The sequence below is a fragment of the Callospermophilus lateralis genome, chromosome 1, assembly GCF_048772815.1.
Source record: "Callospermophilus lateralis isolate mCalLat2 chromosome 1, mCalLat2.hap1, whole genome shotgun sequence".
In the NCBI taxonomy this organism is placed as follows: Eukaryota; Metazoa; Chordata; class Mammalia; order Rodentia; family Sciuridae; genus Callospermophilus; species Callospermophilus lateralis.
The window spans coordinates 212,376,367-212,404,017 of record NC_135305.1 but is presented as its reverse complement, the minus strand read 5'-3'; the positions used below and the strand labels follow the sequence as shown (position 1 = coordinate 212,404,017).

At 43.8% G+C, this 27,651-nt stretch overlaps 1 protein-coding gene and 2 pseudogenes across 1 annotated transcript in view; 1 reads left to right on the top strand and 2 right to left on the bottom strand.

The window, feature by feature from the left end:
• The window catches only part of LOC143642118 (adhesion G protein-coupled receptor E2-like), a 93,401-nt gene extending 82,594 nt beyond the window's left edge, over nucleotides 1-10,807 (top strand). The window contains exons 9-18 of the mRNA XM_077110237.1: nucleotides 243-350; nucleotides 682-917; nucleotides 1,111-1,275; nucleotides 6,685-6,882; nucleotides 8,204-8,439; nucleotides 8,670-8,736; nucleotides 9,311-9,402; nucleotides 10,191-10,359; nucleotides 10,442-10,552; nucleotides 10,784-10,807. Of these exons, the coding sequence (XP_076966352.1) occupies nucleotides 243-350; nucleotides 682-917; nucleotides 1,111-1,275; nucleotides 6,685-6,882; nucleotides 8,204-8,439; nucleotides 8,670-8,736; nucleotides 9,311-9,402; nucleotides 10,191-10,359; nucleotides 10,442-10,552; nucleotides 10,784-10,807 (1,406 nt within the window). The remainder of the gene's footprint in view (nucleotides 1-242; nucleotides 351-681; nucleotides 918-1,110; nucleotides 1,276-6,684; nucleotides 6,883-8,203; nucleotides 8,440-8,669; nucleotides 8,737-9,310; nucleotides 9,403-10,190; nucleotides 10,360-10,441; nucleotides 10,553-10,783) is intronic.
• Nucleotides 10,808-16,121: 5,314 nt separating this feature from the next.
• On the bottom strand, nucleotides 16,122-17,302 carry LOC143400030 (uncharacterized; annotated as a pseudogene).
• An 8,241-nt stretch (nucleotides 17,303-25,543) lies between these two features.
• Nucleotides 25,544-26,463, bottom strand: LOC143410205 (olfactory receptor 7A10-like; annotated as a pseudogene).
• Between the last annotated feature and the right edge of the window lie 1,188 nt (nucleotides 26,464-27,651).

The window sequence follows — 27,651 nt, the reverse complement described above, 5'->3', positions numbered from 1 at the left end:
TGTATACACAATATATATATATATATATATATATATATATATACACATATATATGAAATCTGAGGTTACAAACGATTATATACATATATGTGTGTCTTTATATACACTTGAATATATGTGTGATTATAGTAAATGGGAAATTAAACAAATACATGTATATAATGTGACATGTGTACATATAAATAATCACATATACACATATATATTCTTAACAAATCTCTTCTTATTACCACAAATCATAGAACTGTCCATAGAGGTGCAGAAGCGACGAGATGGTAATGTTACCTTGAGTCTGAATCAGGCAAAGATGCAGCTGAACTGGAATCTGGCACAGGAATCTGCTCACAGAGGTAACATCAGAGATGGGGATAAGGTGGGCATGTCCACCTTACAACAGTATCATGTTGTTTGGAAGAGGCCTCAGGTTGGAAAAAGATGCCCAAAATACAGAATTCAAGCTTAAAGAATGATGTGGGTGGGAAGAGGTAACTAGAAGAGCGTCCAAAGGGGAGGTTCTGGGGAGTGATGGGGGCACATTCTGTTGTGTGCACGTGTGAATGTGGAGCAGCAAGTCCCACTATTATGTATCATTATAATACAACAATTCAAAAGGAGGAGAGGCCATCTAAGGAGGAGGCCCTGGTGGAGACCCTAAGACTCACCCGTGGCCTCGTCTTGCAGGCCTTTCTATGGTGGGCTTGGTCTCCACCCCAGGGATGGGCAAGCTGCTGGCCGAGGCTCCCCTGGTCCTGGAGCCTGAGAAGCAGGTGGCTCCCCATGGGACACACAAGGACTCGCTGCTGACAGTCTCACCTGTCCTGCTCTCAGAAGTCATCTCAGTCTTTTTGAGCAGAAAGGACACCCAGAACCTCAGCTCGCCAGTTACCTTCACCTTCTCCCACAATGTGAGTGTAGGGGTGTGGGAAGAGCCCCAGGCCCAGGAACACCTTTGTTGTCTGTCTTAACCTTGAGGTTCAGTGGGACTCCCTACAGGTGCCCCCCATCCAGGAAATTCAGACGTTCCCAAGCCACTTCTAAGGGGTCAGTATCTCTAAGCACAAAAGACCAGCTCACACCTCTGTGCTCTTCCTACAGCTGGTGACCTCTGAGCCAAAGCGTGAAGTGCTCTGTGTCTTTTGGAACCATGGACAGAATGGATGTGGTCACTGGACCACTGCAGGCTGCAAAACATTGGGCACCAAAGATGGCAGCACCACTTGCCGCTGTACCCGCCTCAGCAGTCATGCAATCCTCAGGGCCAGCTACAACGTGCAGGTGAGAGGCTGCCTTCATCATTGACTGCTGCAAAACAGATTTATGCAAATGTTGCTGCTTAAGTAAAACAAATTTGTTACCTCACACTTCTGTGGGTCAGCAACCCAGCAAAGGGGGGATAGGTTCCTTGCACATGGTCTTACAAGGCTGAAATGATTACATTGGCCAAGGCTGCAGTCTCACCTGGGACTCACGGCCCTCCTCCCAGCTCCCTGGTTTCAGGCAGAATACAGTTCCCGTCCCTTAGCAGCTTTCAGCAGGGGACCACACTCCCTTCCTAAGAGCCACCCACATTTCTTCTCATATGACCTCTTGTAGGCCTTCTTCACCAGGCCTCTGCCCCCTGAAGTCAACAGCAAGGTGAGTTTCCCCAGCCAGGACAGGGAGGTGGGAATCCCTGGCATGGCCCATTGTTCACCCCTTGGCCCTGAGATTCCCATCCACCCATGACCCCTCATCTCACCTCCCCAGAGTCTCTCCCACTTCTTTGACAAAGTCAACAATCTGCACAGGGATTTCAAGCCAGTTGTGGCCAAGGACACCATCCAGGTAAGGGCAGGTTCCAGGGGAAGCAGGGGGAGACCTCCCATAGAGGGAGAGGGGCAGCTGTGGTCTGGGGAAAGGGGGACAGGCCTAAGCACAGTGGGGTCCTGTTATGAGCTGGCCACTCTCCCAGGGCAGATGGAAGAGGACACAGGTAGCCACACACACTGTTGGACACCCACGTGCACTGTCTCCCTCTTGCTCTCATCCTGGTCTTTGTCATCCTTGACTGTCACAAACCAGGGCTGAACTCTGAGGAGCAAGGGCCACCCAGGGAGTCCCAAACCATGCTCTCTCTATCCCCAGCTGGACAGTGTCTGGGTCTGCTCTCTGGGGCTGAGTGGTCAAGCTCTTTGTGTGGTCTTTCTGGCCCAGTTCCACCTGCTCTGTGCCCCCATCCCTCCCGGGGATCATGCAGGAAGTGGATGAGCTGTTGGAGACCCCTGGGGACCTGGAGACCCTGCCTCCCTCACAGAAGCACAATGTGGCCACTCATCTGCTGACAGGTCTGGAGAGTGCCCTGACACACTTGAGCAGGGGTCTGCCTGAGGGGACAGCAACCTTCAATTATTCTGCAGGCACACGTAAGTCCCTGGCTCTGCGCCAGCCCCTGTTCCTAGCCTCACTCCTCTTCTGATCCCACTTGAGCTGAGTGGCCACACTGTACCTCAGTGACTCACATAAATAATCACAACAGTGAAAAAGGCAGAAAACCAAAACTGTACACATATAGGTAGCAAAATAGAAAGATTCAAAAAACTAATATGGAAGAATACAAATGAATCTTTTTTAAGTATGCTTTGTTTCATTGTGGTAAAATTCGCATCACATAAAATTCACTATTTAAGTTCACCATTTATCATTCACCAAAGGTAAAATATATAAATAAAATCCACCAGTTTGACATTTCAGTGGAATCAAGAACATTCACAATCTGATGTAGCCATCACCTTCATTTCTAAGACATTTTTCTCCAAAATTAAACACAGTGCCTCCTCGGCTTTCATCTCGCTCTCCTCCCCTCCCCCAAACTTGGCATCCACTCACCTGCTTGTTGTCTTAAAGTAGCTGCCTATTCTACCACTTAGTAAAAAGCAATCATACAAAGTGTGAACTGTCCGTCTATCTTCTTTCATCTAGAGTAATGCTTTTGTAACCAGAGTTTAGAAAGAATTCATGTTCATCCTTCCCTGTATGATTAGTGAAATTCAGCCATATAGAATTGGTGAAAATCTGATCTCTCATGTTTATTTATGAAGGTTTTTCATTATTGATTCAATCTCTTTACCCATTATTGGTCTCTTCAAATTTTCCATTTCTTCTTGAGTCAGTTTTGGTAGTTTCTATGTCCCTCAGAATTTCTCCATTTCATCTCAGTTATCTAATATGTTGGTGCACAATTGCACTTACTGTTACAATTCTTCATAACTTCAGATTTCATATACATGGATGTATGTATGCACACATATGTATACACAACACATATATACATTACATATAAAATCTGGAATGTACACATATGTGTCTATATAACACACATATATATGTGTGTGGTTATTGTAAATTGGAAGTTACACATAGGTCCTTGATATATGTGATATATAATATACATATATAATACAATTGTATATATTGTACATATACAATATCCACATATCCACATACATACACACACACACACACACACACACACATATATATATATATATATATATATATATATATATATATTCCTAACATAACTCTTTTTTCTTCCTGTGACTCATAGAACTGGCCCTGGAGGTACAGAAGCAAGGAGTTTGCAATGTCACTTTGAGTCTGAATCAGGCAAAGATGCAGCTGAACTGGAATCTGGCACAGGAATCTTGTTACACAGGTAACATCTGAGATGGGGAGAAGGTGGGATGTCCACCTTACACAAGTACCATCCTGTTTGGAAGCGGCTTTAGGGTGGGAAAAGATGTACAAGGATGTGAAAAAATACAGAATTAAAGACTTAAGGGTGATGTGGGTGGGAAGAGATCATTAGAAGAGTGTCCAAAGGGGAGGTTCTGGGGAGTGATGAGGCCACTTTCTGTTGTGAGCACGTGTGAATGTGGAGCAGCAAGTCCCACTATTATGTATCATTATAATACAACAATTCAAAAGGAGGAGAGGCCATCTAAGGAGGAGGCCCTGGAGGAGACCCTGAGACTCACCCGTGGCCTCGTCCTGCAGGCCCTTCTGTGGTGGGCTTGGTCTCCACCCCAGGGATGGGCAAGCTGCTGGCCGAGGCTCCCCTGGTCCTGGAGCCTGAGAAGCAGGTGGCTCCCCATGGGACACACAAGGACTTGCTGCCGACATTCTCATCTGTTCTGCTCTCAGATGTCGTCTCAGCCTTTTTGAGTAGCAACAACACCCAGAACCTCAGCTCGCCAGTTACCTTCACCTTCTCCCATCCTGTGAGTTGCAGGGGCGGGGGGACCACGGTGTGGGAAGAGCCCCAGGCCCAGGCACACCCTTGTTGTCCTCTTAAACTTGAGGTTCAGCAGGACTCCACACAGGAAAGCCAGCCCTTCCTGGGTCAGCATCTCTGAGCGCAGGAAGACCAGCTCAAACCCCTGTCCTGTTACTACAGCTGGTGACACCTGCACCAAGGCACAAGGTGCTCTGTGTCTTCTGGGACCACAGCCAGAATGGGAGTCACTGGACCACTGCAGGCTGCAGGACAGTGAGCACCGGAGGTGACAGCACCACCTGCCACTGTACCCACCTCAGCAGCTTTGCCGTCCTCATGGTCCACTACCACGTGCAGGTGAGGGGCTGCCTTCAGCAATGATTGCTGCAAAACACACTTATGCAAATGTCGCTGCTGAAGTAAAACAAATTTGTTCCCTAGCAGTTTCTGTGGGTCAGCAACCCAGCACAGGGGGATGAGTTCCTTGTACAGGTTCTGAAAGACTGACAAGATCACATCAGCCAGGGCCGCAGTCTCTCCTGGGTCTTGCAGCCCTCCTCCAGCTCCCTGGTTGCAGGCAGAGTCCAGTTCCCTTCTCTTAGCAGCTGTCAGTGGGTACCACACTCAGTTCCTAAGAGCCACCCACATTTCTTCTCATATGGCTCTCTTGTTGGCCTTCTCACAAAACACCAGTGTTCCCATCTAAAAACCAGCATGAAAACGTCCCTCTTGTGGAATCCCTCTCAAGTTTTGAATGTTTTCCCAGAAAGAGTCCAGATCTTTGAAGCAATCACCTGATCACACCAAACCAGAATAAACTCCCTAATCTAAAAGTCAACAGATCGAGTCCTAAATTCCACCTGCAAAATCCTTCTACAGCAACACCTAGATTATCAGAAAACTGAATAGAAGAAGGTTTGTGTAACAGCAGGGGGTGGACATATGAAGACCAAGTTAGAATTCTATTTACCACCAGGGTCTGTAATTCAACCGTGGTCGGGGTTTCAGGTTTACAAAAAAGGAAGGTCTGGTGAAGTTGAGGTGAGAGGGGTTCAGAAGAGTCAGTGAGAATAGCTGAACCGGCTATTTACCTCCTCCTCTAGCCAGGTAAGTGGATACTTCTGCTTCCCCAGGTTCGACTCTCAAGTGAGCCCACTTATGAGCATTCACTGTGAGCACCTTGTGACCATGAGCATGACAAGGATCTCAGCCAAGAGCTTTTTGTATATTATGGAAATTAGATTTTGTCTTTACATCAGAAGTTCTCAAAATTCATCACTTGTTAATATCACTTGGAGGACTGTTTATTTTTAAGTGCTTTCTTAGGAAAAAAATTCTATTTTGTAAATACGTTTCAAGAACAAAAAAGAATCAGATACTTGGTTAAAGGAAGAAAATTAATGATCATGGTAACTTAAAATTTACACTTTCCCACCTATTTCTCCAAGTCCTCTTAAAACCATGAGGAAATGAAAAGAAAACCCACCACCCATTACTCTTTACCCAGAGGCATCTATTTTGAAAGTTTTGCCTTTGTTTCATTTATCAGGTGTCATTCTTTCCCTCTGCTCCTCCTCTGTCCTGCCTCCTAATTTCCCAATTTTGTCTTTACACCAGAGTCTCAAATGTAGCATGCACAAATGTCACCTGCAGGGTTTGTACTTTGTTTTCAAACATTTTCTTGGGAAACCATTTCAAATTTACAGATATGTTGCAAAAACAAAATCCACATAAACAACATCTGTGTGCACTTCATCCAAATGTGCCTGCTTTGAAATGTTGCCTTCATTATTTACCATTTGAACATTTCCCCTCCCTCTTTCCTCTTCTCTCCTCTTCCCCTCAATTACATTGAAATAGAATTGATGGTGGGCTTTTAAATGTCCTTATGGATTTAAGATGACTTTCAGAAAGAAGTGGGGGAAAGGTGAATTTTAAGCTACTGTTGTCATTAATTTTATTTTTTTAACCAAGTATCTAATTCTAACTTCACCGGGACTTGTGGGCAGTAAGGAACAGGCAGAGCTGCACTGAGGCCAGTGATGTCTGGGATTGGAGGTTAACGCCTGGACACTGAGGTTCAGGTTCTGCCCTGTGGCCTCATGGGACAGGACAGAGGGACCCTCAGCAAGGGCTTCACACACACACACTTACATATCAACATACGCCTTACTGTGCCCCATAGTCAGGAATCCTGGGTCTCCTTCTTGAGTAAGGACTCTACACATCCAGGACCTTCTAGCCGCTTACCTGCTCCATTCAGAAAACCTTACAGTCCAACCTTCTGAACCTGAAGCCCCTCCCCCATCAGCTTCACACCTGGACCCTGTCCCTACATTCCGGAATCTGCTGCCCCAAATGACAGATAGCGGACGGTTCCTACCCCAGAGCAGGGCACTTGGATATGAAGGCTCCTCCCTCTGCCCCAGGAGGACGACCCTGTGCTGGACTTCGTCACACGCTTGGGGCTGGGCGTGTCGCTGCTGTGCCTGGTCCTGGCGGCCCTCACCTTCCTCCTGTGCAGAGCCATCCAGAACACCAGCACCTCCCTGCACCTGCAGCTCTCGCTCTGCCTCCTGCTGGCCCACCTGCTCTTCCTCACGGCCATCCACAGAACCCAGCCCAAGGTACCCGGGTGTCCCCGCCCCGCCTGCTCAGGGGTGCTGAACTCAGGAGCCAGGCTGCCCGGGCTCCTAATCAAACAGCCTGGGCCCCGGGGAAGTCCGGAGGAGGTCAATGCCCATTTCACGTTGAAGGATTCAACAACAAAACGAATCCTCTGGACAACCCCATCACCTACATCTCTTGTTCCTTAGCAAAAGGCTTGCAACATCCTGGGGAAGTTCCTTCATTAGGGGACCGGGTAGGGTGAACTGACGCAAACTCTAGATGGCATCCATCAATCACCGGACGTGGCTCCTGATACAATCAGGAGACATGAAGGAGGCGACGGGGCTGGCGTCACATGGCACCCCGTTTTACAGCAGACATTTTTTACCAGGAGAAAAAAAGGAGGTTAATTTGGTTTATCGAGTTTTCAGAATTTCTATTTGGTTCATTTTTAGATTCTGGGTTTACTGAAATGATCTTCCACTTTCTGCATCTTCTCCAAATTCATTCTTTACATCTTCTTTTAGCTCTTTCAACATTTTAACTAGGAGCTTTCTGAATTCCTCTCCAACATTTCCTCTGCTTTCACGCCTACAGAGTCAGTTGCTGGAGTGCTGTGGGCTGTGTGGTCTGCTCCCTTGCTCTTTCCTGCTGCTTCTAGGTCTGCCCACCTTCTGGGTTGATTATCTTTTCTGCTTTGATTCATGGAATTATTTAATGAGCTTCTATCTCTTAGGAGCCCGGGATGGGTGAATATCCAGCTACTGATACTGTCATTCAGTGTGCGCCCTGAGATGTACCCAGGATCAGCACCATTTGGAGAGAAGATACTAAACCCTGTGAACTACAGTCACTTATAAAATAATGTGAAAAGCATAGTGCAGTAAATGCATAAGCCGCCACATGATCATTGGTTGCCATTTGTAAGTAGTAGGTCCTGCTGGCCTTGTGTGGCCCTGCTGTTCGGTAACCAGCAGCGCAGGGGGTTTGTGCACAAGAGCATCACCACTACTGCATGAGGAACTCCACAGGGCAGCACTGGGACATTATGATGTCATCATTAAGGCATGAGGAATGACTTAGGGCAGCCCTGGGACGTTGTGACATCACCACTACTGCATGAGGAACTCCACTGCGCAGCCCTGGGAGGCTGTGAAGTCACTGGGGAGCAGGCCCTTTCTAGCTCTGCTGTGATCTATAGGAGCACACGTGCAGCCAGTGGCTAAGCACCACAGTGCAGCGCCTGGTGCACAGCAGAATCCCCCACCACAGGGCTCAGACAGCATCCCAGGCCACACCCAGAAACTGATTGTGCCCCTGGGTCTCTCTCCTCTCCAGGTGCTGTGCACGGTCACAGCGGGCGCCCTGCACTACCTCTACCTGGCCTCCTTCACCTGGATGCTGCTGGAGGGGCTGTTCCTCTTCCTCACCGCACGGAACCTGACTGTGCTCAGTTCCTCCAGCAGAAACAGGCTCATGAGGAGGCTCATGTTCCCTGTGGGCTATGGAGTCCCGGCTGCCATCGTGGCCGTGTCTGCAGCAGCCAGACCTCACCTGTATGGCACCTCTACTCGGTAAATGCGGACCCGACTTGTCCTTCTCCTCTCCAGCATGTCCACAGCCTTCACTTGAACCAAAGTAGCCTTTTCAGTATTTCAGAGCTTAAGCAGTAGAGTGTACTGTGACATATCACACATACAGGGAGTCTGGCTTCCCGTCCTTGTGGTTGTGCATGTGTGGAGTGACTCTGGTCGTGGAGTCCTACATGAACACAGCAAAGTGATGTTGTTCTCTCTCTTCTCAGCTGCTGGCTCCGTCCAGAACAGGGGTTTATGTGGGGCTTCCTTGGACCCGTCTGTGCCATCTCTTCTGTGAGTAATGTCATCAGAGTTCCTTCCTGTCCATCTGAGGGTCAATAGAAGCACAGGATATTAAGGATGGTGACAGGACAGACTATCCCTGAATTTTTATGGGTTGCATTGGGTTTTCCAAGATTTCTACATCTACAAATTCTAACCCTATTTCAAATACTAAAACCCACTCCGGTGTAAAATTGATGCTGCAGGGGTTAGAATGCACAGATAACAGATTTAAAATTTTATTCAATAAAACTTTGCCTTGGGGGATGGGGATGTAGTTCAAGGGCAGAGAGCTTGTCTGGCATGCACTAGGGTCTGAGTTCCCTCCCCAGAACTGCAAAAGAGAAAAGAAAATACTAAGAAACCTCCTGCGGTCTCTTTTCGGGGGTTCTTTTTAGTTATACGTGATGGTAGAATCCATTCTGATACAATTACACAAGCATGGAATATACCTTATCTAGTTAGGAGCCCATTCTCGTGAATGTACATGATGGTGGGATTCACGGTGATGTTGTCATATATGTACACAGGAAAATTATGTCAGATTCATGCTGCTGTCTTTCCTTTGCTTCTTCGTTTCCTGAAGGTCAATTTGGTTTTCTTCCTGATGACCCTCTGGATTGTGAAGAGCAAGCTGTCCTCCATCAACAGAGATGTGTCCACCCTCCAGAACACGAGGTGAGATGGACCAGGGGACATAGAAGACAATGATGCCCAAGAGCAGAGCCATGTGCCTGAACAGCCCCTCATGTCCCTCCTCCGGGGCTTCTGAGTGGCCCACAATTAAGAAATGCAGCTGCACTTCTATGGCTGCCATCTCAGACTCAGGGCTCTGCTGCTTACTCCAGTTCAATCCTCCAGAGGGCAGGGTTGTTCCTTCACTCAGCATCTTGTGTAAAATTCATGCTCTTTCTTCTGGGTTTCTCTGATTAACCTTTCAAATTTTTGCATATCATCATTTAGTTGTATTAGACACTTGAACAGGGCATACGATTAGTGAAAACAGAAATTTGTCCTGTGTTTGTTTTCTGAGATATGATCTCACTATGTTTCCCAGGCTGGCCTCCAATTCCTGGGTTCAACCATATCCTCTTGCCTCAGCCTCTTCAGGAGCTGAGGCTACAGGTGTGCACCCCTGCCCCCAGCTTCTCTTTGTAATTTTTTATGTCCAAGCCCTAGCACGGGGCACCCTCAGTAATGCTGTATTAATGAAATTAGGGATCTGCATGAAACATCGTAAAACTCTTTGAAGTAAGCTTATGAATTATCACTGTCCTGGGTCCAAGTCAAAAAGCTATCCTGGACCCAAAATGGCATTTCTACTGCGGGGTATCATTGAGAGTAAAGATCAGAGTTCAGTCCAATAAATCGCTTACAGGGGAGAGTAGGTGCATCCATGGGTGCAGAGGTTAATAGCCTGATTTTCTTGTGGGTGCATTATAAGCCTCCATTCTCCCCCAACCTAGGATGCTGACATTTAAAGCAATGGCTCACCTCTTCATCTTGGGCTGCACCTGGTGTCTGGGCGTCCTGCAGGTGGGCTCCCTGGCCCCTGTCATGGCCTACCTCTTCACCATCATCAACAGCCTGCAGGGTGTCTTCATCTTCCTGGTGTACTGCCTCCTCAGCCAACAGGTACCCTGCCCAGCTCCCACCCATGCCTCCCCACCCACACCCCTCTCTGTGAGCTGACCCAGAGCGTGGGTTGCCTCTGCAGGTTCGGGAACACTACAGGACATGGCTCAAGAGGATCAGGAAATGGACAGCTGAATTTGAGTCCTACACTCTGTCTAGCAAGGCTGTGTCTGACACCTCCAGACCCAGCACGGTAGGGTCACTCCCTGCTCCCAGAGGACACGTTTCCTGGTATTGGCAGGATTTCTCTCCTCCTGTCCACAGACCATGCTTCCCCTGCCTCATGGACTCCACCATCATGCCTGCCTATCCACTGACCTTACATGATTCTCTCTCTCTCCCTCCCATCCACCTCCTTCCCTCTTATTATCTTTGTGTCTCTACCCCTATCTGAGTCTCCTAAAGACCCTGGTGATGACCTTAGGCTCACCTGGACAATCCAGGGTGATTTTCTCATCTCAAGATGCTTAACATGCATGATCCCACTGATATGTGAAATGCAAACATTGATCTCATAGAAACAAAGAGTAGAACAGTGGTTCCCAGAGGCTGGGGAGGAGGGGGTGGGAAAAGTTTGATCAGGGGGTACTAAATTACAATCAGGAGAAAGAAGCTCTGTGGTATGTCGCACAGTAGGTCACTAGACCACAAAGTGTGCTGCGCCTTTCCAACAGCTCTGAGGGGCTGGAGGCCGCTCAGTGGGAGGCCCTTGCCTGGCATGTGCACAGCCCTGGACACATCCCAGCACCACATTTCCTTAAAAGCCAGAAGAAAGGATTTTGAGATTTTACCACAAATAACTAATGCATGTTGGAGGAGATAGTTATGTTTAACCTGATGTAAACACTCACACTGTAGACAGGCAGGAAAACATCACATTATACATTAATATGTGCCATCTAAATAGATTTAATGTAAAATTAGATTTTTTAATCTTTAACATACTACTACTTGAGAAGTTCCTTTTCCAGACATGGTGAAACTCACAGGCTATGGGGTTAGGGTGTGGATGTCTGTGGGTCATTATTTTGTCTATCACACCAATTACATAGGTTGGCTTTCTCTCTCAAGCCGTCAAAATCTGCCTCATGTTCTAGATAATTGAATAGATTCACCACCCCTTCCCTCCACCACAGCCCCTAGGAATGATATGCACATTGAGAAAAAGAAATGTCAACTTTTCGTCCAAAAAAATAGGAAACCATCAGATGGGGAAATTCAGGTGTTTCTATCATCTTGGGCACTGGACCACTGTGTTGGATCCCTGATGTCATTGTATCTTCCAGTGTCTCCTTAAACTGGGCATCTCCAGGGTTTAAGTTGTTGGAGTATCTTCCTCTCATTTTGGAATGCCTTCCTTGGCTCATTTAAAAAAAAAAAAAACATTTGTCTTGTAATCAGTTCTGAATAATTTTCTGAAGCACAGCATTCATAAGGCTCGAGTGAGGTTGCCCATCTAAAATAGTAGAAGTGTGCTGAGCTTCCACAGATGCAGGAATGAAAAACTCGGTGGGGACGGGGAAGATATGGAAAGAGAGAATTCAACACTCCTTCCTTTAATAGTAGGTGATGGGCAATAGATAACAATGGCAGCCTTTCCTTTTCTTCCTGTTCTCAGTCAGAAGCCAACACAAACCCTGAAGTGGGGAGATCAGATCCATCTCTCTTTTTTTTTTTTTGGCAGAGAGGTACCAGGGATTGAACTCAGGGGCACTCCACCACTGACCCACATCCCACCCCCACACTGTATTTTATTTAGAGACAGGGTCTCACTGAGTTGCTTAGCGCCTCACTGTTGCTGAGAATGGCTTTGAGCTCATGACCTCCTGCCTCAGCCTCTCAAGCTGCTGGGATTACAGGCAGGGACCACCATACCTGGTTCAGATCCATCTTTTGAAAGATACATTTTTTGTGTGTTTTGCAGCATATTTACCTGCTCTTGTCTTCTGTAACTTAAGGGTTAGGAGTTGTAGGAAGATGAGACTTCTGAGAAATACCAAAATCAGCAAAATTACATCCAATGTAGCCTGTTGGTCAAGCCCTAAGAAATCAATCAGGCAAGACAATTTTGTGATTGAAATCTTCATTTGAAGAGTGTGTGTGTGTGTGTGTGTGTGTGTGTGCGTGTGTGAGTGTGTGTGTGTGTGTGTGAGAGAGAGAGAGAGAGAGAGAGAGAGAGAGATTAAACCCCATAAACATATATGATTATTATTTGCTGACTAAACATTTCAAAAACTAGGGAGCAGGATGGTGGATAAGATCTGCCAGTTGTCATCCCCCAGGCACAACAGATTTTAACAAATATAATTTTAAAATTCCCTGTGTATATTTGAGGTGTGCCACGTGAATATAGGATACATACAGAAAATAAAATGGTTACTGTAATAAGGCAAATTAACTTATCCACCATCTCATATTCCTTTTTTTTAAATCAAGCAACTAAAATCTATTTATATAACAAATTTCTTCTTTCCTTTTTTAAATGGAACTTGTAAGTTGCTTTTCTGCAATCTTATATGTCATTTTTAAATAATTATTTCCAGACTGATTAGAAAGACTGTCTGAGCTACAGCCTCCTTCCCCATGGACAATCTGAACTGCCACTGGGTCACTTTTAAGCCATTAGGACAGGACAAAGACTCTGCTGTGTGTTTCAAGAAATCCATGGTGTTGGCCATCTGAAAGGATTCATGGAGGATATGATCGACATTCAACTCCTGCAGAACCTGAAATGTGTCCATGCCTGACATGGTGCTGAGCAAAGTCAACATCCAGATGCCATCTGCAACCCAATTCCTCAGTTTCTCTGTTAAATGTTCTTCTACTGCCCCCCCTTCCTATGAGGTCTCTTCCATGCAAAAATTCTAGAAGCAAGAAAAACAGCCTCCCAGGATGCTCACATCAACAACATTTAAAAGGACTTGAATGTGCTTTAAACTTTTTAACAAAAAAAAAAGAAGAAGAAGAAGAAAAGAAAACTTTAAAGGTTTGTATGGAAATATTGTGGTGTCTGCAAGGAAGATGGCATGCCCTATGTGGGATTTGGACTTTTCAGGGTTTGGAATGCTCCCAAGAATGCCATATCCCACTTAAATCTTTCATAGTGGTAAAGTCATGGCCAAATTGCCAAGAAAACAGATACCTGGATAATGTCATGACAGATGTGTTAGTGAAATCAGGAGGAGGAGATAAGACTGAGCAGACAGGGAGATGAGCCTGAGTCACTTCCTGGGCAGTGAGTACAAACAGCACCTGCAGATATTTGCTAAGAAACTTACAAAAAGTTGATTTTTAAGTCAGGACCTATGTGACTCTGGTCCTTGTCTCTCCAAGGAAGAAAAAATGCTTGATGGACATTTTGACTGGACTGAAGGCTGCATGGACACTGTGTGCCATGCGCAGGAGTGGGAAGGGGGTTAACTTCCTTAAACCTTAGATCTATATAAACCCCTAGACAATAGCCACACTTCAGTGTCCCTCTCTGGGACCCCTCCCTCTTGGGGAGCTCTGCTTTCTATTAGTCTGATAAATCCTGGTACTTTGCTCTCACTCTTTTGTCCATAGAAGTATATTCTGTAAATTTATGAGAGAAAGAACCCAACCCCATGCTCTGTGCTATATTAGTAATAATTTTGTTTTCATTACGAAAATACTTTAAATCAGAATTTTTGCCTTAAATAAAATCCATTAAATATGTTGATCCCCCCAATTTTGTAAATAAAATGCAGATACATATTTTTCCAAATGCAAAATGTTTATCTCTGGGTCATGAGTTTTTTAATCAATTTTTGCTTTTGACATTTTTTAAGCCTTTAGGCAATGGGATAGATCACTTTTGCAATAGGAAATAGCCAAAGTGTCTCAAGGATCATCATGCCTCTGATCACCACAACATCACAAAGCAGTGGGTAAGAAAGAGGTTAGGAAATACTCAGGAAAGTTAGGTATAAATACAATGATAGAGTTGTTTCTTTGGAATTCTTTAATTATACTGTTACAGTAATCAGTGAAAAGAACATAAAACATGGAAATCTTACATCTCCCACCAAACCCAAGTCTGTTTACTCTCTGCTTGAAAAGGGCCCAGTGAATCAAGGGCAGTTGTTGGGGCGAGGGAAAATCATTTACTTGGTAAGTCAACAAAACTGAGCTGATGGTGGGCTACAGCCTGAAAGACTGCCTTAACTCAGCAGATGCTTGAGCTCCTTTCAATCTTCAGGCAAGGGGGAAAGAAGGGGAGTTGGGATAGGAAATGACAGGTGACCAGACATCGAGACATCTCTCCAATGGCCCCACACTGGCCACCTATTGATTATGGTGCTCCTGTAAATCCTGAAAATGTCTTCATTATCCTAATCTTGGTATCATCAGCCTTGAAGGGGGAAGAGAGAGATTAGGGAGGGTTCAGAAAAATCAGATTTGTGCTGCTAGTTTGGGGGAAACATTCCTCAAAAGATGGACTCACCTATATGCAGAGTGGAGCAGAAACAGTCTCATCAGTGGTCGGGGCAGCAAAGGGGGTGGACACGATATGGAGGCAGAGATGCTGAGGCAGTTCACAGCTGCACAGGCCCAGGAGAAGCGCTGTTGACAGAAGAGCTCAAGCCCCTCAAAGGCAGCACCAGCCACTGTTACCACGCAACGTGGATCAACCTCACTGACGTGGTATTGAGGGGTGCCACGTGAATACAGGATACATACAGTGGAAAAAACAACTGAAGAGGGCTGTGTATGGTTCAATTTCCATGAACAGGAAGTGAAAACTTATGGTGGTAGAACTCAGAGCAGTGGTGACCACTGGGGACAGGGTTTACAGACTGGGGTGGAGTCCAAGGGAGACTTCTGCAGTGATGAAGTATTGACTTTTTGATGGGGTAGTAGTCAGTGTAGACACACATAAAACTCATCAAGGTTCACACTAAGACTTATGAACTTTGGTGTAAATCATCCCTCAAATAACAGTATTATAAAACATAAAAGAACACAGTGAGAAGACACACAAATGGACACCATGCTGAGTCAGAGCACCATAGAGAAAATCACTCCCCGTCCCTTACCCAGTGGCCTCAAGTACTCCCCCCTCATCTTGCTGAGCTCCTGCTTCCACGTTTGGTGGGGGTGAACACAGGACCCACCTCAAGGCATCGCTGAGGAGACCAAGAGCTGCAGCGCCTCCGGCAGAGGCTGCAGTCTATTAACAGCAAGCTCTAAAGGAAAGTGGCTGTCACAGGATGCAGGGCTGAATGGCCACCCTTAGGGGAAAATGGCCAGTTTATAAAAGTAATGGTTCACTAGAAATGCACAAAATGTGAAAAACTTTCTTTAATTCCATTGCTTCAAAATATACACATGCACTTAAAAACTGATGTAACTATTCAGTTCTCTATCACCATGGTGGGGAGTACAACATACCTCTCTCAGTAAATGACCGATCAGAAAGCAATATTTATAAGTGTGTGTTTACACAAATAATATGCTTGATCCAGTGGGCTAATGTAGAACTTAATACATTGATTTCAACCACCATGAAGTGTTTATATAAACGGACATGCTGTTTGCGTCAGTTAGGGATTTCTACTCAAGTTAAATAAATAAAAGCACCCCCATTCTCTCCTATTCTTTCCTCATGAACAATGTGTTATGTTAGTAAGAAAGCATTCTTTTCATGTAACAAGAAATAAACAGGCCATGGCTAGTTTCATCTGCTGGATGTGAAAACATGAGACACATGCTAACAAGTATTCTGAGAACAACCCAAATGTTTACACTTCTACAAACCCACAGCTAACTGACAAGGGGCTGCAGTAGGAGTGAGACGCTGACAAAGGCAAGCCACCTTTCCTGATGTTCTCTCTGCCACTGTGGGTCCTTTTGTGCATGCCAAGTGAGGAGCTGTGTCTGAAGGCTTTCTCACACTGATTGCATTGGTAGGGTCTCCCCGAGGTGTGGGTTCTCACGTGCACAATGAGGTGTGAAGACTGGCCGAAGGCTCACCCACACTCCTGGCATGCATAGGGCTTCTTGCCGCTGTGAGTCCTCACGTGTTTCCTGAGGGATGAGGGCTCACTAAAGGCTCGTTCACACTCCTAGCACTGGTAGGGCTTCTATCCCTTGTTGAGTCCCCATGTGACTCTTGAGGGTGGACAGACGACCCAAGACCTTACTGCAGGTTGCACACTCATACAGCTTCTCCCCCGTGTGGATTCTCTTGTGCACATTCAGGTGTGTGCTGGTCCTGAAGGGCTTCCCACACTGGGTGCACTCATAGGGTTTCTCTCTGGTGTGGGTCCGCAGATGCGTCTTCAATGACGAGTGTTCCCTGAAGGCTTTCCCACACTGGCTGCACGTGAAGGGCTTCTCTCCAGTGTGAGTTATTATGTCATTACAGAGAGTTGAGGGCTGGTTGAAGACTTTCCCACAGTCCTTGCATGCATTGGGCTTCTCTCCTGTGTGGTTTCTCTGGTGCAGAATCAGGTTGAAGTTCCTGGTGAAGGTTTTCCCACACTGACTGCATTCAAAGGGCTTCTCTCCAGTGTGAGTTCTCAGGTATCTCCTCAGATTCGAGGAATACTTGAAGGCCTGTCCACATTCTTGGCACTGAAAGAATTTCTCTGCAGTATGAGTCTTCTCATGCATGAGAAGGTCAGAGCTGTAGCGGAAGGACTTTTCACACTGGTCACATGCATAAGTCTTATCCATGATGTGGATTTTTTCAGGTGTGATTAGGTGACTGTTCTGGAAGAAGGACTTCCTGCTCTCTTGACATTCATGGGGGGAATCTCTCCAGAAGGAATTGCCTGGTACTGAAAAAGTGGTCTATACTATTAAAGGGTTTCCCTGGCTCATTATATTTATAGAGATCTTCTCCAGGATGTGGTTGCTCCTGTCGGTTAAGGAAAATGTGAAGACAAAGCTTTATCACACTCAGAGATCGTGTTCCCATGGAAGCTGAATTCAGGAGAAAGTCAGTCCTACATCTACTCAGAGTTCCCTCGAGAGGCACAGGGTGGACACTCTCCACCAGAGTTCTCTTCATTACTTTCCCGGAGCTTCTTAGATCAGAGGTTTTTTGAATTGTTTAAGCAAAATTAAGTTTTGAACACCCAATACCTGCATGAAATCTGTGAAAATGATTACTGAAGGACACTCTGTGAAGATACAAGAGTTTCTTTCCAGTGCTGGGGATGGAGCCCAGGGTCTTTCAAATGCTAAGTCCATGTGCTATCATTTACACCCTGGCACCAAGACACAAGTCTTAATCTACATTTAAAGTTTTCTCCAACTTATGACATTCACTGACTTAAAAAAAAAAACTACTTTCCCCTGGGAAAGCACCCTTTGCCACCAATCTCTCTCTCAGCTCTTTGGCAGCTTTTCTACCCTATGGCAACCACAGACTTGTCCTACTATAGAGATCCAAGAGTAACCCCTTGTGAATCTTATCTGTTTTGTGGCAATGGAAAAATCCCCACAGAAATATCTTGGCTGGGAATTGATTCTGGGGTTAAAGTTGAGGTTCTGAAATGAATCAGGGAGCAAAAGAATTAAAAGTAGAGAAAGAAACTCTGGGATCAAGATAACCAAAAAGCATAATAAGGCTAGTGTGGATTTTTTTCAATACTGATCCCAAACATAGGAAGACTATTGCAAAGATGAAGAATGTATCAGAGAGCCAAGAAAGTTTACTGAAGTCATTTGACTATGTGCAGAGTTATGTAATCACAGAACAAGGGATAAGAATCATGGACAATTTGCTGAGAAAAGATTCCATGAAGACTGGGACTGACATTGAAGGGAAATATTAGCAAGAATGTACAGTGGGAGGTACGGATAAAATACATGCATAAAAATAGTAAATATGAAGAGGAGGAGGGACAAATATTTCTATCAAATCAGAGGAAAGTATTAAAGATCAAAAAGGAAAGGTTGATTTTCTAAAGGAGCTCAACCTAACATCCCTCTCATTCAAGGCACTGAGAATGTCCCCTATAGACAATTTCCAACTCTTATGCCCCTTTTGCCTCCTAGAGCTGGTGCTCACCAGGTCTGCCTGAACTCACCTAAACAGGTCTCTGGGAAGACTCCTCTCTCAGGGCTCCACAGCTCCTCTCTTTACTTACAGTGGGACAACGTACTGGGTTTGCCTAGTTCATCTCTTGCTTGTGGGAAAGAAGATGCCCAGTGTGGGATGACCATGCCCTACCATAACCCAGATGTAGACTGACATCCCAAAGTCCTTGAGGTTCTAGAAATTCATGCCTGAATCCTGAGGGACACAGCTAAGGTCTTTCACTAATGAACAGAATCCCAGCCTCCTCACTGGAACATAAAGGACAGGGGGATCCCTGGTCCCAAAACCAGGGCCAGGTCAGAGACATACTTGAGAATACTGGAAGCATTTAATCATGGAGAGACAAAGCAGAGGACAAATATTCGCCTCCATGGGGAAGCCACTGGAAGCATCATGAGGACATCTGACTGGTCTGTCTGCCTCTGGATCTCCCAGACCTCTGTTCAATTTGTTGAACTCCGTTGCTTGAAGTAATTCTATGGACCGTGGATGCATTCGCCTTGCATTTTTTGAATTTCCTAACTTACTGCTTTCTTATATTTTTCTCTAGTAATTGCAGATAGACTTCTTTACCTTTGGGAAAATACAAAGGTGAACAAAGCAGATGAAGTCTCTGCTCACCTATATCTGGTTTATCAGGTCATAGACTGACAACAGAGAACAAAATGTGCTATAACACAATGCCCCCAGCAATGCAAAGGGAGCAAAGGACAGGAGGGTCATGACATGTGCATGGGTTTGTGGAGAACGGCTGGGGAGACCTCTGCTGGTTGGCTGAAGGCCAGAACCAGGGCCAGAGGGCACCTGTGGGCTTTGTTTAAAAAATAAATTAACATCCAAACCTGAAAAATAACAAAGACACAAAGATGGCACATGAGAGAAGTGAGGAAGAGGACTCCTCAGCCACCAGGTCAAAACCAACTGGTCAAGGACACATGGAAGAAGCACAGGAAAAACAAGAGGTTCTCTTTCATATAACACCATGACAAGATTCTGTTGTACTTTTATGGAACCTTTTGTGAATTGTTAGTTAATTCCTTTGTCCTTTTATCTTTGGATCATTTCTTTATCACTTTGAAACCATAAAGACATCTCTATTTTTGACTTTGGATGTGTTTATTTCTGCACCTTTCTTATTTTGCTGGGCACCCAGGAGACAGACCGGACTGAAATGCTGCTGGAACCAAGGGAGCGGTTTCCTCCTGTTGGTCTCTCAGGGACCCTGAGCTGATTACCTCACCCCTCCCACCCCGTGTCCATTTCATCCCACTACTTTCCTGTCTATTGACATCTTTCTCCATATGTGTGTTTCTTTAAATGCAGGGTGTAATCTAGCACAATGTAACAGTATTTGCCCTGTGTTTATTTGTCCAGGGGAGGCTTACAAAATGAACATTCTGGCTGCCATTTCTACATTAGGAGAAAGATAATTTGATCTGGTCAGCTTGCATTGTATACACTAGGAGTCTAACAGTGTGGTGTGAAAGTCAGAGGCCACAGGGATGACAGTGTGATGTGTGTGCATATGTGTCAACCTCAAGGCAGGGCACTGGGACTCAGATAGGCCAGTGTGATGGTCATAGAACATAGATCAACTCAACACCGGCTGAGAAGCACTTGTTTGAACTTAACAATAGCAACATATTCTTGCAACATTGATATAATAGTGAATTAATGAGAACGTATAAGAAAGGCATAGAAAGTAGGAGTAGCACAATACCATTATGAAATACTGTGTATCCTATGAAATACTTAAACTGCATTGAGTTAGTTGTCTGCAGGAAGTCCACAGGAATTATGGAGTGAGAAGGTTAGGGAGGATAAACTAGAAAAGAATACTGTGCCAATGCAGAGAACATTTATAATGTGCATAGGATTGTACTCATGTGTTTGCATAAAAGTGTAAGAGCATGTGTGTATGCATAATATAGAAAGAAAAGCTTTAAAATAGCCTGAGAATTTGTAGAACAGAGAATGGCAGCATAGATAGAAGTAGATAAGTATGGTGCTTTTTTGTATAAGGCATGAGATTATGGGTTTTATTTCTATTTTAAAAGTTTATTTAATACCCAGACATCAATTTATTCATTATGTTTTGGTTTTTGTTTTCTTTGGTAGGGCTGGATCTCAAGCCCAAGGCCTTGTGTATGCTAGCCATGCTCTCTACAATTGAACTTTAGCCCGAATTGATACACAATACCTACAGTGTGAGAAATCAGTCTAGGTATTCAATGTGCAATGTTCAAATTAGAATAATTAGCACTTCCTCCTCCTTCAATATTTATCAATTTGCAGTGCTGGGAAACTTCTAATTTCTCTCTTCTAATTCTTTATAAGAATATATGATTAAAAGATGGTCTACGGTTTTGAAGTAATTTTATGTTTTTCTCATAAATATAAAATTATGGCTATAAAAATACAGAATATGATGAGCTGTAGTCACTGTCCTGTGAACATCAGGATTTGTGGCTCTTATGTAAGTGTGTGTTGGTGCCCACCAACAACCTCCTCCTGACTCTCCTCCATACTTCCTCCCCTCTACTGAGCACACATTCTATTTTTCACTATTTAATTTGTTAATTTTTTTCATTTTTATTTGTATATACTCATTGTGCATATTAATGGGACTCATGTCACTTTTCAGTACAAGCATACAGCTCACACTGATTGAAACAAAATTGAATGGAAATCAAAAAGAAAAAATATGAAATATTAATGATTTAATAATATCAACCCGGGTTCCTAAATCAAGAATAAACAGCCAAAAACTCATAAATATTAAAATATGAAGGAAATCCTCTACAATGCACAGTGGTAACAATACTGAAATTCTGAATTGGTTTTATATAAAGGTAAGTGTATCCTAATACACACAATATAGATGGGACGAGCTTTAATCAAATGGGAAGGAAGCTCGAATGCCTTCCCAGGGAGGGCTGAAGCCAACGCCTCTCTGAGAAATGTACCTGATCACAAAAAGCTAAGGGTCACAATAAGCAACAACAGAAATGTGAAAACAAGTTTGAAATACACACAAAAAAAAACATGACCCACCAGCACCAGAGATGCACAAGAACTGTGAAGCAAGAACTCACAAGTAAAGAATACCAATTGCTGGGCTCTTTCAGAAATAAAGTGGGAACATAATCCAACTGACAAATTGAACTACACAAAGTTCATAAATTTTCACACATTCCCCACAAATATCTCTATACATACCTGAAACAAATAAACTAAAAGGCAATCAGGGATTTGGGGGTGGGGGCACTCCAATACTTTATAAGAATGCATAAGAAAATTGGAAAAATGCACCTGCGCCTCCAGGGAGACAGTTTGTAATACATAGGTAACTGGCTACCAACCCCCACAAATGTGCAGCCTCACAGATATTGCAAAGTAAGACTCTTAGGCACATCTATACTCAGCTGTGACATAATGCTTTTCCATGTGAATATCAAAGGGAAAGACAATACAATCAGAAGTGTTTCCATGAACTTCTATTGCAAGATAATGCTTGTAAGATCCTTAATATGGATCCTTGCCAACAATACACAAACATAGTATTATTGTAAGCAAACACATTTTTAAAAAGCCCTAATCTGACTTCTTGTACCTCCACAGTTGAAGCCTGTTCCTCTACTCCCTTCACTGCAAAGATTCTTGGGTCTCTGTTCTTTCTCTGGAAGCTCTGGACACCTCCCTCCCATCTTCTCTTCAGCCTCTGTTAGCTCCATTTCATGGTCAGCAGAGAGCCCTGTGTTAGTGCAACATTCACTTCTCAGCTAAGTGTTATGAATCAATGCAGCCTGTGAATAAATCATCCATCAGGATAGCAAGTGGCCACAGCAGCCCTGCTCTGGGCTAGCTCAGCCTGGCTCTCCACGGACCTCAGCTAAAGTATCGTGGGCTCCATTCTCTCTGCTGCTCTCCTTCAGTGTCCACTGAGCTCTCAGACTCACCTGGAGACCAGCTCTGGGAGGAAGGTTTCTCTGTGGAAGTTCAAGGTCCTGCCTGGGTGGGCTTGATGGTAACTGAAGCTCTGTCCCCAGAAAACACAGCAGGAAGGAGTTGAGTGCTAGGCTCCTGGGAAGACTGAAGACCTCAAAGGACACCACCACGTCCTGTCCAGCACAGGGCTGTGCACTGAGGGACCACATCAGAGCAGACAGCCAAAGCTCCTATATCTGCTCATTAGGCTAATTTCCCTCTTGTTCTCCTGAGGGACACTGGCCTGGAAAGACAAGAAATTCTTCCTGCTGATTCTCTGTTCCCAGGAGACCCATTTATAGTCCAGTAAACCTTCTTTTTATTGTTCCTCCATGGATTCATCTGCTGCCTTCCAGAGGTCCAGCCTCCTGGAATACCCCCAGAAAATAATCATGCCCTCTTTACCAAGGGTGAGCATTATGTTCCCATGGTAAAGGCCTTGGACATTAAACTTCTTGCCTTCATGGTCCTTTCCCAAAGAATCAGGAAATTTATAGGTTTTTTACATTTTTATTTTATTTGTTCTTCTTAGACATACATGACAGTAGAATGTATTTTGGCATATTATACATTCATGGAGTATAATTTATTCTAATTAGGATCCTATTTTGTGGTTGGTGGTGGGGAGGGGAAGAATGGAAGTCCACTGGATTAGACAAAGTGTAATGAAAGGAAAGGAGGGAGAGGGGAGTAGGAAGGACAGTAGAATTAATTGGAAATAAATTTCCTGTCCTTGTATTTGAATACACAACCAGGGTAATTCCACATCATGTACAACCACAAAGATACAAAATTTGTAGTTTTAACATACTTTAAGAGCTCCTATTCAGCCCTTTTTTGAAATATTTATTAAGAACAAATGAACTTAGTTCTTTACTTTGCACCATAACCCGAGATTAGCACCTGATGAGAACTGGCAATTTCATGTTTACTAAACTCTATTCCATGAAGTCTACTTTGTGTGGTGACACTATTGTGAACTCCATCTCCACTGCAGAAACTGGGATGACGTGTTATTACATTAATGAGAGATGGGACCTTCATTTCAATTCTGACATATTGCTTCCACTTCTCAAAATATGGGCATCTTGAATTCAACTAACTACATATATTTTTCTCTTAGGGATACTGGCAATGTGTGAGGGTGTACTAACCAACCAGGATAGCTCCCAAAACAAATAACGACATTGCCCCAAAATGTCAGTAGTGAGAAGGTGATCAAAATGAATTCTCAACCAACTTCATTATGTAGAAGAATTAACAGGGATGTGAATTCCAGTGCAAATTTTGGGGTTCTGGGTCTCCTGAAACTCTGTATTTCAGCAATACATGGTAAATAAATACATGGTAAAGTCGTGTAGCTCACTGATAGGTCACTTCAAGAGAATATATAATAATAACAGAAAAAAGGTCCAGAGTAATCCTGGTTCTGAAGGTCCCGGTCCATGGACCTAACTTGGAGTAGCAAGATTGTGAAGCTCTGTGGAGTCTGGTATGACTAGTTTTACATCCTCTCCTCCCAAATTGTCTTTGTATGTTATTCTGAAAGGAAATGCATCCACTCACTCTAGAGACTGTAATGATTCCTTTTTTCTGTTATTATTATATATTCTCTTGTATTACTGGAGAGTGAAGCCAGAAGTGACCTATCAGTGGGCTACACGACTTTACCATGTATTTATCTATTTATTCATTTATTTATTTATTTTGAGCCAGGGTCTCCCTAACTTGCCCAGGATGGCCTCAAAACTGCCACCGTCCAGCATCAGCCTCCAAGTCACTAGGAATAAAGGTGTGCACCACCATTTCCAGCCAATAATTCCATCCAAGGGCTCTTGAATGACAACTAATGTAATTCTGAAAAAGACATTTTACTAGGCAGAATAATTATCTCCTCAAGATGTCTATAAACTAACCCAAAGAAACTTTGAATATGTTACATTAAAAAATAAATTATTCTTTCCCATTTTTAGTGATTTATTCATACATTATAGTTATACATTATATTAATACATTAGAGTGATATATATATTACAGTGGTGCTCATTTTGACATACTCATGCACACAGAATATAATATGCTGCAAATCAGTCCCCAGGACTTCCCTTTCCCTGCTCTCCTTCCTCCCCTATTCCCCTTCCTGAACTCCACTGGTCTTTATCTATTTATTGATCGTGTTTTTAGTTGGCATCTTATACATAATCATGAAGCTGGAACTCGCTGCAGTGTGTCCATTTGTGTACGTGACACACTTGGGTTTATTTCATTCTGCAGTCCCCCCTTTCCCCATCCCTCCTGCCTTCACCTCCAGCTCCTTCCTTGACGCCACTGTTCTCCCTTCTAGTTTAATGATATTTCCTTTTTATTCCTCATTTCTCTCTAGCTTCCACATTTGAGAGAGAATGTTTGACCCTTGATGTTCTGAGCCTGGCTTGTTTCATTTAGAACTATGTTCTCCAGGTCCAACCACTTACCAGCAAAGTCCATAATTTAATTTCTCTTTGTGGCTGAATAAACTCCATCATATATATATATATATACACACACACACATATATACCATATTTTCTTTATCCATTTACTGTTGAATTTTAAGACCTTAATAACTTGTAACAAAATACATTAGCATACTAAAGACAAATGTTCAAGAAAAGTAGTTAAAATGCTGACATACACAGGAACAATAATGCAAAACAGAGAAACTGTGGCCTCAGATTTTGCACAAGTGCAAATTGCAAAATTGTTCTCAGGTGCCCAGTGCTGCGGTTGACATGACTATTTTAAGAATGAAACAGAAAAGATCCTAAATCAATACAAGATATGTCAGGTGGGAAGAAATCATTTGTAAGAAACTTTGTCTCTCTATGACATAAATGATTCCTGTTTGGAAGAAAAGGTGAGCGGACAAAGTGCAAAACCTGTTGCCTGTCAGAGAAAACAAGAAGCTGAGCAAAGAGAGCTGGTTACATTGCACAGAGGTCAAAACCAGAGTCATGTGACCTCCAGGAGGTAAACTGAATGAAAGGGTGTCACATTCACAATCAGATCAAAGATCCACAACTCTGGATCTGAGGCTTTGCTGCCTGCAGTCCTGGGCTGTGCTCCTGAACCCCAGGACAAGAGTCTTTCATAATTGCCCTCCAGAGAGCCTTAACAGGACTCCCTTCACATCCTTATTCCTCAGACTGTAGATGAAGGGGTTCAGCATGGGGGTGACCACAGTGTACATCACAGAGGCTGTTGCACTGGAGGGTAAGCTCTGGGCTGCAGCAGAACTGAGGTACACACCAAAGCCTGTGCCATAAAATAAGGAGACCACAGAGAGGTGAGACGCACAGGTGGAGAAGGCTTTGTACCTGCCCTGAGCTGATGAGATTGCACGGATAGAAGACATGATCTTGGAGTATAGTACAGGATGCCAGTGATGGGGCGACCTCCCAGCAACACAGTTACAAGATACCTCACCAAATCATTAAGAAAGGTTTCAGAGCAGGCAAGTTGAACCACCTGCTTAAGTTCACAGAAAAAGTGGGGGATGTTTATGTCTTTGCAGAAGGAGAGTCTCAAAACCATTAAGCTTTGCAACAAGACATGCAAGACACTCAGGATCCAGCACACCAGAACCAGAAATCCACAGAGCCTAGGATTTATGTACTGCAGTGGGTGGCAGATGGCCACATACCTATCATAGGCCATCACAGTCAGGAGGAAGTTGTCCAACTCTACAAAAATGAAGAAAAAGCACATCTGGGTGATGCATCCTGCGTAGATAATGGCCTTGCTCTGTGTATGGATGTTCACCAGCATCTTGGGGATGGTGGTGGAGGTGAAGCAGATGTCCACAAAGGACAGGTTGGAGAGGAAGAAGTACATAGGTGTGTGCAGGTGGGAGTCTGAGATGGAGGCCAGGATGATGAGCAGGTTCCCCAGCACAGTGACCAGGTACATGGACAGGAAAATCCCAAAGATGAGGGACTGCAGTTCTGGGTTCTATGAAAATCCCAGCAGAAGGAATTCTGAAATTCTTGTATTGTTTCCTGGTTCCATGACGGGGTGTCATAAATAAATGACTATTCTTCACACATATGGACACTACAGATAAAATTAAGTGTTACAATTTTTATTTTCCAATAAAGAAAAAATTTTTTTCTCTTGTTTCTGGGTCTCGTTATCCTGGGGCTTCCCTGGTACCATTACTGTTTAGGAATTCCTATCTCACTCTAAGTCTTCTCCCCAAGAGCTCATGGAGAACCTGTTTAAGTAGAAATGACTTCTTACCATGGAAGAGCACTTGGGGAGTGCTGCCACATTCCAGGCACTGTCCAGGCCTCAACAACAAAAGCTCCTACATCCCAATGATGTAAAAAGAGCATATGTAGATACAAAAATCACAGGTCTGTTTTTTTCTTTTTGCTGGGGAAATGGTCTATATTTGCATATGCATATTTCTATTTTCATATGCATCTCATATTGTACATTTTAAATGCATGTGGTCCTTTGAGTATTAATTATACCTTAACAATGCTATTCAAAAAAGAAATCAAGATATATCATAAACATAAGTTCAAGGAGCCCAAGAAAACAAAAGAACATACCACCGGAAAAAGTAAACAGGAGGTGCTTTTTAAGAAAGAGAGAGAGAGAGAGAGAGAGAGAGAGAGATATGCTAGGTGTAATTTCATGCATTTTTGTTCATGTAGGCACTCTACACTAATGAACACCCCACTCTGGGGCATCTTTTTCATGGTTTTCCAAACTAAAATAAAAAAGAAAATTAAAGAACTGAAAATCATATTATACACATGCAGAAAATATCACATTAAAAAAATAAAAATTAAATTGATCAAGACATTTCACACTAAAATATAACTGATACTGTTCCCATGACAACTTGCAGGTGATAAACACTCAGTTATCCCTGGTTGAATGAACCAGAAATGAAGTCCAGTGTATGTGAACATTTCAAATAACATAGTTATGACCCCTTGCTTTTTGACAGCAGAAAATGTGTCTGGACACTGCTCAATGTCCCCTGGAGCATAAATATCATTTGTGACTGAGAACCACTTTGAAACTAAACATAGCAAAATATTTTTGTAGCACTAATTTAATAGTAAATCAATGATTAAAAAAATAAGAAAGACTACCAAAAGCATGGGTATCACAGCCCCATGGTGAAATACTGTGCATTCTCTGAAATATGTAAAGTGCATCTTAGTTGATTTGAAGGCCTCA